The 17,003-nt window shown below is 37.3% G+C and overlaps 2 protein-coding genes across 2 annotated transcripts in view; both read right to left on the bottom strand.

The window, feature by feature from the left end:
- The window catches only part of RGS22 (regulator of G protein signaling 22), a gene marked incomplete at both ends in the record, with an annotated part of 154,634 nt that overhangs the window by 116,600 nt on the left and 21,031 nt on the right, over positions 1 to 17,003 (bottom strand). Inside the window, 1 exon segment of the mRNA XM_082674653.1 lies at positions 14,266 to 14,487. Within this exon segment, the coding sequence (XP_082530779.1) occupies positions 14,266 to 14,487 (222 nt within the window).
- LOC309835409 (growth hormone-inducible transmembrane protein-like) lies at positions 8,360 to 9,528 on the bottom strand. The gene is given in 2 exon segments (XM_082674856.1): positions 8,360 to 9,174; positions 9,178 to 9,528. Coding segments are annotated over 2 exon segments (1,014 nt in total). The 5' UTR covers positions 9,403 to 9,528; the 3' UTR covers positions 8,360 to 8,385.

Genomic DNA, 17,003 nt, shown 5'->3' with positions numbered 1-17,003 from the left:
AGGGAGACTGAACTAGATCTACCTGCTAGTGTTGGAGGGTCTCCTGCACAGGTGGAGGGTGGCTGTGGCTCACCGTGAGGACAAGGAAACTGGCAGCAGAGGTTCTGAGAAGTACTCCTAGGCATGAGCTCTCCCAGAGTCTGCCACTAACCCCACCAAAGAGCCCAGGTAGGTTCCAGTGTGGGGTTGCCTTAGGCCAAACAAACAACAGAGAGGGAACCCAGCCCCACCCATCAGCAGTCAAGCAGATTAAAGTTTTACTGAGCTCTGCCCACCAGAGCAATACCCAGCTCTACCTATCACCAGTCCCCCCAGTCAGGAAGCTTGCACAAGCCTCTTAGATAGTCTCATCCACCAGAGGGCAGACAGCAAAAGCAAGAAGAACTACAATCCTGCAGCCTGTGGAACAAAAACCACATTCCCAGAAAGATAGAAAGGAAGAAAAGGCAGAGGGCTATGTACCAGATGAAGGAACACGATAAAGCTCCAGAAAAACAACTCAATGAAGTGGAGATAGGCAACCTTCCAGAAAAAGAATTCAGAATAATGATAGTGAAGATGATCCAGGACCTCAGAAAAAGAATGGAGGCAAAGATCGAGACGATGCAAGAAATGTTTAACAAAGACCTAGAAGAATTAAAGAACAAACAAACAGAGATGAACAGTAGAATAACTGAAATGAAAACTACACTAGAATGAAACAATAGCAGAATAACTAAGGCAGAAGAACGGATAAGTGAACTGGAAGAGAGACTGGTAGAATTCACTGCTGCGGAAGAGAATAAAGAAAAAAGAATGAAAAGAAATGAAGACAGCTTAAGAGACCTCTGGGACAACATTAAATGCAACAACATTCGCATTATAGGGGTCCCAGAAGGAGACGAGAGAGAGAAAGGACCAGAGAAAATATTTGAAGAGATTATAGTCGAAAACTTTCCTAACATGGGAAAGGAAATAGCCACCCAAGTTCAGGAAGCACAGAGTCCCATACAGGATAAACCCAAGGAGAAACACACCGAAACACATACTAATCAAATTGGCAAAAATTAAAGACAAAGAAAAATTATTGAAAGCAGCGAGGGAAAAATGACAAATAACATACAAGGGAAATCCCATAAGGTTAATGGTTGATTTCTCAGCAGAAACTCTACAAGCCAGAAGGGAGTGGCATGATATATTTAAAGTGATGAAAGGGAAGAACCTACAAGCAAGATTACTCTACCTGGCAAGGATCTCATTCAGATTCGATGAAGAAATCAAAAGCTTTACTGACAAGCAAAAGTTAAGAGAATTCAGCACCACTAAACCAGCTCTACAACAAATGCTAAAGGAACTTCTCTAAGTGGGAAACACAAGAGAAGAAAAGGACCTACAAAAACAAACCCAAAACAATTAGGAAAATGGTCATAGGAACATACATATCGATAATTACCTTAAACATAAATGGATTAAATGCTCCAACCAAAAGACACAGGCTTGCTGAATGGATACAAAAGCAAGACCCATATGTATGCTGTCCACGAGAGACCCACTTCAGACCTAGGGACACATACATATTGAAAGTGAGGGGATGGAAAAAGATATTCCATGCAAATGGAAATTAAGAGAAAGCTGGAGTAGCAATACTCGTATCAGAAAAAATAGACTTTAAAATAAAGAATGTTACAAGAGACAAGGAAGGACACTACACAATGATCAGCGGATCGATCCAAGAAGATGATATAACAATTATAAATATATATGCATCCAACATAGAAGCACCTCAACATAAGGCAACTGCTAACAGCTATAAAAGAGGAAATCGACAGAAACACAATAATCGTGGGGGACTTTAAAAAAAAGTTTATAGCTATACAAGCCTACCTCAAGAAACAAGAAAAATCTCAAATAAACAATCTAACCTTACACCTAAAGGAACTAGAGCAGGCAAAACAAACAAAACCCAAATTTAGCAGAAGGAAAGAAATCATAAAGATAGAGCAAAAATAAATGAAATAGAAACAAAGAAAACAATATAGCAAATATAAATAAAACTAAAAGCTGGTTCTTTGAGAAGATAAACAAAATTGATAAACCATTAGCCAGACTCCTCAAGAAAAAGAGGGAGAGGACTCAAATCAATAAAATCAGAAATGAAAAAGGAGTAGTTACAACAGACACCGCAGAAAGACAAAGCATCCTAAGACACTACTACAAGCAACTCTGTGCCAATAAAATGGACAACCTGGAAGAAATGGACAGATTCTTAGAAAGGTATAACCTTCCAAGACTGAACCAGGAAGAAACAGAAAATATGAACAGACCAATCACAAGTAATGAAATTGAAACTGTGATTAAAAATCTTCCAGCAGGGGCTTTCCTGGTGGCGCAGTGGTTCAGAGTCCACCTGCCAATGCAGGGGACACGGATTCGTGCCCTGGTCCGGGAAGATCCCACATGCCATGGAGCAACTGGGCCCGTAAGCCCTGGCCGCTGAGCCTGCGCATCCGGAGCCTGTGCTCCACAACAGGAGAGGCCACGGCAGTGAGAAGCCCGCGTACCGCAAAAAAAAAAAAAAAAAAAAAAAAAAAAATTTCCAACAAACAAAAGTCCAGGACCAGATGGCTTCACAGGTGAATTCTATCAAACATTTAGAGAAGAGCTAACACCCATCCTACTCAAACTACTCCAAAAAATTGCAGAGGAAAGAACACTCCCAAGCTCATTCTATGAGGCCACCATCACCCTGATACCAAAACCAGACAAAGATACTACAAAAAAGAAAATTACAGACCAATATCACTGACGAATATAGATGCAAAAATCCTCAACAAAATACTAGCAAACAGAATCCAACAAGACATTAAAAGGATCATAAACCATGATCAAGTGGGATTTATCCCAGGGATGCAAGGATTCTTCAATATATGCAAATCAATCAATGTGATACACCATATTAACAAATTGAAGAAAAACCATATGATCATCTCAATACTTGCAGAAAAAGCTTTTCACAAAATTCAATACCCATTTATGATAAAACTCCAGAAAGTGGGCATAGGGAAACCTACCTCAACATAATAAAGGTCATATACAACAAACCCACAGCAAACATCATTCTCAATGGTGAAAAACTGAAAGCATTTCCTCTAATATCAGGAACGAGACAAGGATGTCCACCCTTACCACTATTATTCAACATAGTTTTGGTAGTCCTAGCCACGGCAATCAGAGAAGAAAAAGAAATAAAAGGAATACAAATTGGAAAAGAATGAATAAAACTGTCACTGTTTGCAGATGACATGATACTATACATAGAGAATCCTAAAGATGCCACCAGAAAACTACTAGAGCTAATCAATGAATTTGGTAAAGTTTCAGGATACAATATTAATTCACAGAAATCTCTTGCATTCTTTTACACTAATGATGAAAAATCCGAAAGAGAAATTAAGGAAACACTCCCATTTACCATGGCAACAAAAAGAATAAAATACCTAGGAATAAACCTACCTAGGGAGACAAAAGACCTGTATGCGGAAAACTATAAGACACTGATGAAAGAAATTAATGATGATACCAATAGATGTACCATGATATACCATGTTCTTGGATTGGAAGAATCAATATTGTGAAAATGACTATACTACCCAACACAATCTACAGATTCAATGCAATCCCTATCAAATTACCAATGGCGTTTTTTACAGAACTAGAACAAAAAATCTTAAAATTTGTATGGAGACACAAAAGATCCCAAAAAGCCAAAGCAGTCTTGAGGGAAAAGAACAGAGCTGGAAGAATCAGACTCCCTGACTTCAGACTATACTACAAAGCTACAGTAATCAAGACAATATGGTACTGGCACAAAAACAGAAACATAGATGAATGGAAGAAGATAGAAAGGCCACAGATAAACCCACACACCTATGGTCAACTAATCTATGACAAAGGAGGCAAGGATATACAATGGAGAAAAGACAGTCTCTTCAATAAATGGTGCTGGGAAAACTGGACAGCTACATGTAAAAGAATGAAATTAGAACACTCCCTCACACCATACACAAAAATAAACTCAAAATGTATTAGAGCCCTAAATGTAAGACCGGACACTATAAAACTCTTAGAGGAAAACATAGGAAGAACACTCTTTGACATGAATCACAGCAAGACCTTTTTTGATCTACCTCCTAAAGTAATGGAAATAAAAACAAAGATAAATGGGACCTAATGAAACTTCAAAGCTTTTGCACAGCAAAGGAAACCATAAACAAGACGAAAAGACAACCCTCGGAATGGGAGAAAATATCTGCAAACGAATCAACAGACAAAGGATTAATCTCCAAAATATATAAACAGCTCATGCAGCTCAATATTAAAAAAACAAAGAACCCAAACCAAAAATGGGCAGAAGACCTAAACAGACATTTCTCAAAAGAAGACATACAGATGGCCAAGTAGCACATGAAAAGCTGCTCAAGATCACTACTGGAGAAATGGAAATCAAAACTACAATGAGGTACCACCTCACACCAGTTAGAATAGGCATCTTCAGAAAATCTACAAACAACATATGCTGGATAGGGTGTGGAGAAAAGGGAATCCTCTTGTACTGTTGGTGGGAATGTAAATTGATACAGCCACTATGGAGAACAGTATCGAGGTTCCTTAAAAAAGTAAAAATAGAATTACCATATGATCCAGCAATCCCACTACTGGGCATAAACCCAGAGAAAACCATAATTCAAAAAACACACATGCACCCCAATGTTCATTGTAGCACCATTTACAATAGGCAGGTCATGGAAGCAACCTAAATGCCCATCAACAGACGAATGGATAAAGAAGATGTGGTACATATATAAAATGGAATATTACTCAGCCATAAAAAGGAACAAAATTGGGTCATTTGTTAAGACGGGGATGGATCTAGAGACTGTCGTACAGAGTGAAGTAAGTCAGAAAGAGAAAAACAAATATCATATATTAAGGTATATATGTGGAACCTAGAAAAATGGTACAGACGAACCGGTTTGCAGGGCAGAAACTGAGACACAGATGTACAGAACAAACGTATGGAAACCAATGGGGGAAAGAGGCAGGGGGTGGTGGGGGTGGTGTGCTGAATTGGGTGATTGGGATTGACATGTACACACTGATGTGTATAAAATTGATGACTAATAAGAACCTACTGTATAAAAAAATAAATAAAATAAAATTTTAAAAAATACAGAAAGTCAAACAGAGGAGACAGAGGAATATGTTCCAAAAAAAGAGAACAAGCTAAAACTTCAGGAAAAAAAAAAAGCTTAACAAAATGGATATAATAAAGGTACCTTATAAATAGTTCAAAGTAATAATAATAAAGGTGCTCATTGAACTTGGGAGAAGAAAGGAGAAACACAATGAGAACTTCAACAGAGTCAGAAAATATAAGAAAGAACCAATCAGAGCTGAAGTATACAATAACTGAAATGAAAAATACACTAGAGGGGATTGATAGCAAAATAGATGATATTGAAGAAGAGATCAGCAATCTGTAAGACAGAAAAGTGGATATCACCCAATCAGAAGAGAAAAAAGTTTTTTTAAAAAAATGAGGATAGTTTATGGGACCTCTGAGACAACATCAGGCATACTAAAATTTGTAGATGACTCAGAAGGAAGAGAGAGAGAGAAAGGGGCAAAAGCTTATTTGAAGAAATAATGGCTGAAAACTTCCCTAAACTGGAGAAGGACATAGATATTGAGAACCAGGAAGCACACAGAGTCCCAAAGAAGATGAACCCAAAGAGATCCACACCAAAATATACCATAATTAAAATGGCAAAATTAAAGATAAAGGAAGAATTTTAAAGGCAGCAAGAGAAAAATAACTAGTCACATATGAGGGAACTTCCATAAGACTACAAGCTTATTTTTCAGCAGTACCTTTTCAGGCCAGAAGAGAGTGGCATAATATATTAAAGGGCTGGAAAATAAAAACTTACAACCACGAATGCTCTACTTGGCAAGATTATCGTTCAGAATTAAAGGAAAGATAAAGAGTTTCCAAGAGAAGCAAAAGATAAAGGAGTTCATCACTTCTAAACCACCCTTATGAGAAGTGTTAAAGGATCTTCTTTAAGTGGAAAAGAAAAGGCCATAAATAGAGATAAGAAAATATTTGAAAGAAAAAAATTACACTGGTAAAGGCAAAAATTATATATAGTAAAGGCAATATCAGCTACTTAAAAAGCTAGTATGATGCCTAAAAGACCAAAGTAGTAAAATCAACTATAACTACAATAAAATAAAAAGGTATAAAATATGATGTCAAAAACATAAAACATGGGGGAGTAGTAACAATATGATGCTTTTATTTTATTTTTATTTATTAATTTTTTTTGTGGTATGTGGGCCTCTCACTGTTGTGGCCTCTCCCATTGCGGAGCACAGACTCCAGACACTCAGGCTCAGCGGCCATGGCTCATGGGCCCAACCGCTCTGTGGCATGTGGGATCTTCCCGGACCGGGGCACGAACCCGTGTCCCCTGCATCAGCAGGCGGACTCTCAACCACTGTGCCACCAGGGAAGCCCAATGATGCTTTTAGAATGCATTTGAACTTAAGCAACTATCAACTTAAAATAAACTGCCATGTATATATAGGTTATATTCATGAACCTCATGGGAATCACAAACAAAAACCTATGATAAATTCACAAAAAATAAAGATAAAAGAACCCAAGCATAACATCAAAGAAAGCCATCAAGTCACAAAGGAAGAGAGCAAGAGAGAAGAAAGGAACAAAGAAGAACTACAAAAAGAACCAGAAAAAAATTAATAAGTACATACCTATCAATAATGACTTTAAATGTAAATAGACTACATGCTCCAATCAAAAGACATGGGGTGGCTGAATGGATAAGAAAACAAGACCCATCTATGTGCTGCCTACAGGAGATTCACTTCAGATCTAAAGACACACACAGACGGAAAGTTAAAGGATGGAAAAGATATTCCATACAAATGGAAACCAAAAGAAAGCTGGGATAACAATACTTATATCAGATAAAATAGACTTTACTTTTTTTAATCTGGCCAGAACCTTTATTATTTCAGAAATAAGTATCCTATGTAACTTGAAGTGGTTAGAATAGTTATTTATGGATTACTGTAATAAATATTTGTCAAAACACCAACTATCTCAATAATCATACACTTATTTCATTCATAAGAATGTCCAAAAATAACTCTTCAGTATCAAAAAATTTACAAATGGCACAAGAGAGTTAAATAATGGCCTGTGGAGGAGAGAAGAAAAATTCTGCTAGGGGAAACTCTAATGAAGCATTTCCTCCATTACATTTTTGATTGACATGGTTCATGAAAGAAGCCTTGCTTTGCCTTCCTTTTTTTAGTGATTCCTCTGAGAGGGAATGCAAGAAACCAAATCTGAGGGGAAAAACTGCTTTCATAGTCTCAAGTGTAAACCACAAACAGGCTTCTCTGATAAAAGCTTTAAAGCTGGAAGAGATGAGAAAGGCAAGCGTGTATTCCTTTAAACATTTTAATAAATTTGCAAAAACATTCAGCAATTATGCACATGTTGTTTGTATACTTAAAAATGCAACAATTTTCATGCTTTGAATATTTTTTCCTGAATGTTTTAAGGATATTTTGTTCTAGACAACTTAAAAGTAAGGCTTACACACGCACATAATATATATAACAGGAATTCTCCATATGATTAGCACTGTGGACTCTCCTGACAGTGTCAAACAATGAAAAGCCAAATATGATCACATCTATACTGTAAGGAGAGCCTGGAGAATCGCCTAAGTCTTTGTTTTCTGCTCAACACTTCTGACAAGTTCAGCAGATGTACAGCCATGACTTGTTTCCAAACATCCAGACCCCTTCACTGGCTCACCACAATTACACGACTGTTAAGTTCTAAGTATTCAGAGAAAGACTGCAGGTGTCCCTTTACTTCTCTCTGGTCCCTTTACCAAACCCCTATATCGCTTATGACATTACTTGTTAATATTCCACATTCCAAATGAAAGATGCAGGTACACAGTTTGCTAAATTTCACTTAACCAAATAAATTTAATAATAGATAAAATACTTAAATTCCTGCAACACAGAACTTGGTTTTCACATTCATTAGAACATTTTAGAATTACTCAAACATGAGAATTGAAAATGTGTGTGCTATTTGGAAGAGAACTACTGAGTTTATTCTCCAGAAGAAAAAGCAGACCTGAAGCATCACATTACTGGAACACTTGAAACATGTTGACAAGTTCTTATCTTCTAAACTTCCATGAAAGCTGCTTGTACAAACTATTTAAAGAATATCTGCCCCTATTAGACAAGCCAGATATCTGATGTATTAAGGAAGTCAGAAGCTGAGTCACTTCACTTCTTTCTGTTGCCTCCAGTTGCTAGAATACTGGCAACTTGCATAAATATGTTTAAAATGTCCATGTAGATTCCCAACATCGAATTGATGGGATCATATTTTTTAACTCCATATGCTGGTACTACTTCTGCATGCCTGATTACTTTCTGTGTGTCATACAGGAGAAACGTGCTGAAAAGAACTAATCCACCATAAATTGCCACTGGGTACAGAGTGGCACCAGCCACAGTGGTAGGTGGAAGAAACACAGATCCTAGTGAGGACACAAAGACAACACCCTGGCCCACACCCAGGGGTGCTCCCATGTTCACAAACTTCTCACTGGGCACACACATGGCCATGGTGGAGAGGCCTCCCACAATGCCAGCCGTGTACCATACAGCTCTGACAAGAAGAGGCCCCCCTAACATCGTCAGAAGAGCCACCACTGCACCCATCACACCAGAATGTAGTAACCAAGCAAGACGCTTTGGGCCTGGGCTCCGTACCAGCATTCCAGCTTCAATCATGCATGCAAAGGTTGCACCAGCTGTCACCCAACAGCCTCTCATCATGAAGTTCATGAGAGCAGGAGTTCTGCTCATAGCCAGGGAAGACAAAGCTGTTATGCCAATACTTCCTGCTAAGTACATATAGATGGAATGCATTCTATCCTTCACATACTGAGGCCAAATTACAGCTTTTTCAATAGCTCCAATCTCATTAGACATTGGCATTCCCAAGCCATAGTAGCACAAAGCTCCAAGAGCAACTGCAGCAATAAACCATCTTTCCATCTGATCAATTTAAAATATTTTTTCCAATGATTGTTCCAAAGCTGTCTCCTTGAGTTCTTGGCTGGTTTTCCCATGCCGAATTCCAATTCTTGTCTTGGTGGCATATTCCCTGCTGGGTGTTAAGAGCCACTGATTCTTTGTGATAGAATTCTTCACAACAGGGGAGGCCCTGGTGAAACCTTGGTGGAAAACCCTGGAAGGTAGTGTCTGGAGACACACAAGTCTTGTGGCCAGCATGGTGATGCACCAGGTTTACCAAGCAGATCTGAAATGCTCAGTCCCTGGTCACCTCAAGCATGCAGTTCCCCTTCTGGGCCGGCGAAACACAGCCACGCACATCTCCCGCATCCTCTGCCCACCTCTTACTGACTGCACATGCCTAAAATAGACTTTAAAACAAACACTGCAACAAAAGACAAAGGAAGGCATTACATAATGATAAAAAGGGTCAATCCAAGAAAAGGATATAACATTCATAAATATTTAAGCACCAACATAGGAGCGTCTAAGTATATAAAGCAAATATTAACACACACAAAAGGAGAAATAGACAGTAACACAATAATAGTAGGGGAATTTAGTGCCCAACATACATCAACAGACAGATCATCCAGACAGAAAATCAGTAAGAAAACATCGGCTTTAAATGACACAGTAGACCTGATACACCTAACAGACAGATACAGAACATTCCACCCAAAAATTTCATAATACACATTTTTTTTCAAGTACACATGGAACATTACTCAGGATAGCTCACATGTTAGGCCACAAAACAATTCTCAATAAATTTAAGAAGACTGAAATCACATCAATCATCTTTTCTGACCACAATGGTATGAAACTAGACATCAAGTACAAGAAGAAAACTGGAAAAGACACAAACATGGAGGGACCAAATAACATGCTACTAAACCACCAGTGGATCAGTGAAGAAATTAAAGAGGAAATAAAAAATACCTTGAAACAAATGAAAATGAAAACACAACTTTCCAAAGTCTATGGGACATAGCAAAAGCAGTTCTAAGAGGGAAGTTCATGGTGATACAGGCCTTCCTCAAGAAATAAGAAAAATCTCAAATAAGCAATATATCTTTACAGCTAAAGGAACTAGAAAAAGAAGAAAAACGAAGCCCAAAGTTAGTACAAAGAAGAAAATAATAAATATCAGAGCAGGAATACATGAAATAGAGACTTAAAAAAAGAAAAGATCAATGAAGAGCTAGTTCTTTGAAAAGATAAACAAAATTGATAAACTTTACCCAGACTCATAAAGAAATAAGAGAGATCCCAAATAAATAAAATCAGAAATAGAAGTTACAACAAACATCACAGAAATACAAAGAATCATAAGAAACTAGTACAATTATTTGTCAATAAGCTGGACAACCTAGAAGAGATGGATAAATTCCTAAAAATATACAATCTTCTAAGACTCAATCATGAAGAAATAGAAAATCTTAACAGAAAATTACCAATAATGAAAATTGAATTAGCAATAATAAAAAAAAAAACACCTCCCAACAAACAAAAGTCAAAGACCAGAAGCCTTCACAGGGGAATTCTACCAAACATTTTAAAAAGAGTTAACACCTATCCTCAAACTATTCCAAAAAATTGAAGAGGAAGGAACACTTCCAAACTCATGCAACAAGGCCAGCATTACCCTGATACCAAAATCAAAGACACTACAAAAAAAAAAGAAAAGAAAAAGAAAATTACAGGCCAATATACCTGATGAACAAAGATGCAAAAATCCCCAATAAAACACAGAGGGTGAATTCAATAACACATTAAAAGAATCATAAGTCAGATCAAGTGGGATTTATCCCAGGGATGTAAGGATGGCTCAATATTGACAAATCAATTGATATACCATAATAACAAATGAATAAAAATCATATGATCATCTCAATAGATGCAGAAAAAGCATTTGACAAAATTCAACATCGATTTACGATTAAAAAAAAAAAACTCTCAACAAAGTGGGCACAGAGGGAACATACCTTAACATAATAAAGGCCATGTGACAAACCCACAGCTAACATCATACTCAATGGTGAAAATTCTTCCTCTAAGATCAGAAACAAGACAAGGATACTCACTCTTGCCACTTTTATTCAACATAATATTGGAACTCCTAGTGACAGCAACCAGACAAGAAAAAGAAATAAAAGACACCCAAACTGGAAAAAAAGAAGTAAAATGGTCACTATTTGCAGATGACATGATACTATATATAGAATACCCTAAAGACTCTGCCAAAAATTAATAGAACAAATAAATTCAGTAAAGTTGCAGGGTACAAAATTAATATACAGAAATATGTTGCATTTCTATACTCTAATAATGAACTACCAGAAAGAAAAATTAAGAAAACAATCACATTTACAACAGCATCAAAAAGAATAAAATACATAGGAATAAATTTAACTAAGGAGGTGAAAGACCTGTACTCTGAAAACTATAAGATATTGATGAAAGAAATTAAAGATGAACAAATAAATGGAAAGATATACCATGCCTGTGGATGGGAAGAATTAATATTGTTAACACGTACACACTACCCAAAGCATTCTATAGATTCAAAGTAATCCCTAGCGAAACACCCATGGCATTTTCCCTAGAACTAGAATAATCCTATAATTTGTATGAAACGACAAAAGACCCCAAATATCCAAAGCAATCTTAAGAAAGAAGAACAGGGCTTCCCTTGTGGTGCAGTGGTTGAGAATCCGCCTGTCAATGCAGGGGACACAGGTTCGATCCCTGGTCCAGGAAGATCCCACATGCCGCGGAGCAACTAAGCCTGTGTGCCACAACTACTGAACCTGCACTCTAGAGCCCGCGAGCCACAACTACTGAAGGCCGCGTGCCTAGAGCCCGTGCTCCACAACAAGAGAAGCCACCAGAATGAGAAGCCCACGAACCACAAGAGTAGTCCCCACTTGCCACAACCAGAGAAAAACCCGTGCACAGCAACGAAGACCCAATGCAGCCAGAAAAAACAAATAAATAAAATAAAATAATAAAATAAATAAATTTTTAAAAAAAGAAGAACAAAGCAGGAGGTATTACATTCCCTGATTTCAAACTATACTACAAAGCTACAGTAGTCAAAACAGGATGGTATTGTCACAAAAACAAACATATAGATCAATGGAACAGAATAGGGAGCCCAGAAATAAACCCATACTTATGTGGTCAATTAATCCATGACAAAGGAGGCAAGACTATACCATGGGGAAAAGACAGTCTCTTCAATAAATGGTGTTGAGAAAACTGGACAACTATATGCAAAAGAATGAAACTAGACCACTTTCTTACACCATATACAAAAATAAACTCAAAATGGATTAAGGACTTAAATGTAAGACCCGAAAGCATAAAACTCCTAAAAGAAAACATAAGCAATATGCTCTCTGAAACTGGTCTTAGCAATATATTTTTTTTTTTTTTGGATCTGTCACCTCAGGCAAGGGCAGCAAAAGCAAAAGTAAACAAATGGGACTACATCAAACTAAAAAGTTTTGCACAGCAAAAGAAACCATCAACAAAGCAAAAAAGCCACTTACTGAATGAGAGAAGATATCTGCAAATGATACATCTGATAAGGGATTAATATCCAAATTATATGAAGAACTCATACAACTCAACAACAACAACAACAAAAAAATCCAATTTTAAAAATTGGCTAAGGACCTTAATAGACATTTTTCCAGAGAGGACATACAGATGTCCAACAGGTACATGAAAAGATGCTCAAGATCACTAACTGGATGGGAAATGCAAATCAAAACCACAATGAGATATCACCTCACACCTGTCAGAATGGCTATTATCAAAAAAGACAACAAATAAAGTGTTGGCGAGGACGTGGAGAAAAAGGAACTCTCGCGCACTGTAAATTGGTACAACTACTATGGAAAACAGGATGGAGTTTCCTCAAAGAATTAAAACTAGAACTACCATATGATCCAGCAACTCCACCTCTGGGGGCGGGGGAAAGGGCAAAATAGGTAAAGGGAGTTAAGCCGTACAAACTTCCAATTATAAAATAAGTCTCAGGGATAAAAAGTATAGCATAGGGAACATACTTAATAATATTGTAATAACCTTGTATAGTGACAGATGGTAACTAGACTTATTGTGGTTTTCATTTCACAATGTATAAAAACATCAAATCACTGTGTTGTATACCTGAAACTAATATAATAATTAAAAGACAGAAATCTCAATTCCCAAATGCTTGATAGGATAGAACTCAAATGAAATAAATTCACTGCACAGGCATAACTTGTTTTATTGTGCTTTGCTTTATTGTGCCTCATGGATACTGTGTTTTTTTACAAACTGAAGGTTAGTGGCATCCCTGTGGCAGGCGAGTCTATCAGCACCATTCTTCCCACAGTATTTGCTCACTTCATGTTTCTGTGTCACATTTTGGTAATTCTTGCAATATTTCAATCATGTTCATTATTATTACATTTGTTATGGTGATCTGTGATCAGTTATCTTTGATGTTACTACTATGACTTGCTGAACGCTCAGATGATGGTTAGTGTTTTTTAGCGGTAAAGTATTTTTTAAATTAAGGTATGTACATTGCTTTTTAAGACATAATGCCATGATACACTTAATAGACTACAGTGTAGTGTAAACATAATTTTTATATGCACTGGGAAACCAAAATAATTGTATGACTTGCTTTATCATGATATTCACTTTGTTGTGGTGGTCTGGAGCCAAACGTGCAATATCTCCAAGGTACGCCTATATACCCACACTTTCTAGAATGCATCTAAACTGTAAAGCATACATATATTTATACTGCCCCAAATTAAACTTATTTTCTAAATATTCAAAGTAAATTACATGAACCTTCTCATATTGATAATCAAATATCAACAAATTGCTAGACTAAACTGGCCATTTGATATGAATAAGATTATACAGTAACTAACAAATACTTTGTACAAGTACAATAAAATTTAATAGATACAGTTACACTTCAGAAAGGGAAGCCCAAGGAACCTGATATTAATCTCACTTAATGCTTTATCTACCTAGCAAGATATAAACTCAAATATACTTTCTTACCATGATATTGTAGTTGACACTAATGGTCTCATCTTCATAAGGGGCATTCACTTGAACAGGTTTAATATCACTCCTTCCTTTTCTTACAACATCATAGATGGGATTTCGAGGTTGCTGGTTGAAGAGAATTTTTTTCAGTTGCTTTTCCAGAAGTTGTGGAGCATTGTTAACTACTTCAAAAACTCCATAGTCCACATTAAATCTAATTGCCTCTGAAAAGGTCTGCAAAATAAATTTGTGAAATTTATTTGTGAAAATTTGTGAAATACGTCTTACAATTTTAAAAACCAGAAACTCACTGTCTCCAAGAAGACTTGATATTTACATGTATGCATATATACTTACACAAAGTTTTGTATTCTTAATCATTACCTCTTTCATTTTAGAAGCTTAGAAATCTCTTGACTACAGGTAAGGGAACCCACTGAATCCTTCTTTTCCAAATGTATTTATGCCATGAGATAAGTGTCAGGATATATTATGGCAGAAATTCCTTTTGCATAAACCTCTTATCTCTGTGCTTCTTTGGAACTGGAAAGAAATACACACCTGGTCTCTATGAGGCAATGTTATTCTCTTAGAAGGGGGTGGATTACTAGGGAAGAATGAGTAAAGTAAGAAGAAATAACACTCCTGTTGTCTCTTTCATTCCCAGGAGCCATGAAAGCTAAGTCTCCCTTGCCCAAAAGGAGAAAATTAAGTAAAATGTGTTCTTCATTTAAGACTATTTCAACACCGTTCCATTCACTGTGACCAAAAAAAGGAGGGAGAGTGAAAGACAATATTTCTGAGCTTTTCTCAGTAATTACTAAATGCTGCCAACTTTCATTTAAAGTCAGTCAGTTAATATACAACAGTCAGGAGTCTTGAGTTTGAATACCAGCTTGCCAATAAGTAGCTCTGTGACTCTGGGTAAATAAATCACTAACATGTTTGGGGCCTCTATCTCCATAGCAAGTATATGGTGGATTGGCTGTGTCTTTTCTCATTTTGCCCTCCAAATCCAGAATCAGGTCCCTTTTCCAGAATATTAATTTATTTTAGGATTCCTTCAGAGAACTGCATACTCATGTGGATTAATTTATATATATTTAGCCAGGTAGTAGAAGACATTAAGCCCTTTCCCTTGGATCAGTAAGTGTACTAGGGAGAGCATCAGTTCTTCCAAGTTTTACTAACAGATTGCTAGATATACTATAGTTAAAATTTAATAAATGGCAGGATGTTATAAAATTGGAGTTAGAAATATATGTGTATATGTATAAATACCTATTATGTGTTTGTGTGTATATGTGGGTATATATATATATATATATATATACACACACACACATATTTTTTAATAAAGACTCAACCTACAGTAAGATGGCAGCTTAGGAAGATCCTGAATATGTCTCCTCCAGTGGACACACTAAGTCCACAGCTACATATGGAACAATTTCCTCATAAAGAAGCCAAAAGGCTGGCTGAGTGATGACTACACACTGGGCAAACAAGATGTAAACCACATCAAACAGGTAGGAGAAGCTGGGACACAACCTTGCCATAAACCCCACCCCTGGTGCAGTGACCCTGCGAGGCAACTCGAAACCCAGAGCTTCTCCATGAGGAGCAAAGGGTTCAAACCCCACATCAGGCATCCCAACTTTAAAGACCTGCGCATGAGAGATGAGCCCCTGATTTTGAAAATCAACAGGGCTCACATCCCAAGACATGAACTGAGATGTGAGACAAGGAAAAGTGGTCCTACAGTCAGCACATAAGGTGAAATCATATTTAGTCAAAACTATCCCTTGAAATCCTTGAAAACACTTAGTATCGTGTTGTTCTATCTTTCAAGAAGTTTATCACAGTCCATTTTTCCTCACTGAAATGTGTCACTACTTCTTTATTTAGGGACCAGATAAAGTGGTGGCCTTGTGTTTAAAGCTCATTTTATACAAAACTATGTATGTTTACCACGAGAATCACCCTCAGCATAAGAAGATGACTACACTAAGAGGCAAGAGGGATAAGAGCCACTAAGGGAGTGGCAGATTCTCATCTTTCATCTCACACGCTCTCTAGGATGTTCACAGACTGGTCTATGTGTGTTTGTGGACTGGTAAACAGTCACTCTCACTCTTTAAATCACCCTCGCTCACTCTGCAGAGCACGAATAATTCATTTTGAGTAATAACGCGTGTATAAGGCAAGTCCACTTTAACCCACAATAACTACAATAGAAGTATATACAAACTAGAGTGATGGCACAGAAGGATTTGTTAACTATCTTTAGGAAATTAAGGAAGTTGTATAGAGAAACCTGAGTCGGGAAGAATAAACAGGCAGTCTCAACAGCCAGATGAGGGAGAGAAGGGAATTCAGCAAAAGAAATAGCAAGTGTATCGAGATACATGCACCAACAATGGACAAGGAGGGGCTTCCCTGGTGGCGCAGTGGTTGAGAATCTGCCTGCTAATGCAGGGGACACAGGTTCGAGCCCTGGTCTGGGAGGATCCCACATGCCGCAGAGCAACTAAGCCCGTGAGCCACAACTACTGAGCCTGCGCGTCAGGAGCCTGTGCTCCGCAACAAGAGAGGCCGCGATAGTGAGAGGCCCGCGCACTGTGATGAAGAGTGGCCCCCACTTGCCACAACTAGAGAAAGCCCTTGCACAGAAATGAAGACCCAACACAGCCCAAAATAAATAAATAAATTAATTAATTAATTTTTTAAAAAAATCAGAGAGAACATTT

The sequence above is a fragment of the Grampus griseus genome (genome assembly GCF_964374135.1).
Source record: "Grampus griseus genome assembly, chromosome: 17".
Lineage (NCBI taxonomy): Eukaryota > Metazoa > Chordata > Mammalia > Artiodactyla > Delphinidae > Grampus > Grampus griseus.
Note: the sequence above shows the minus strand (reverse complement) of the source record. Positions and strands in the feature narration are given on the sequence as shown.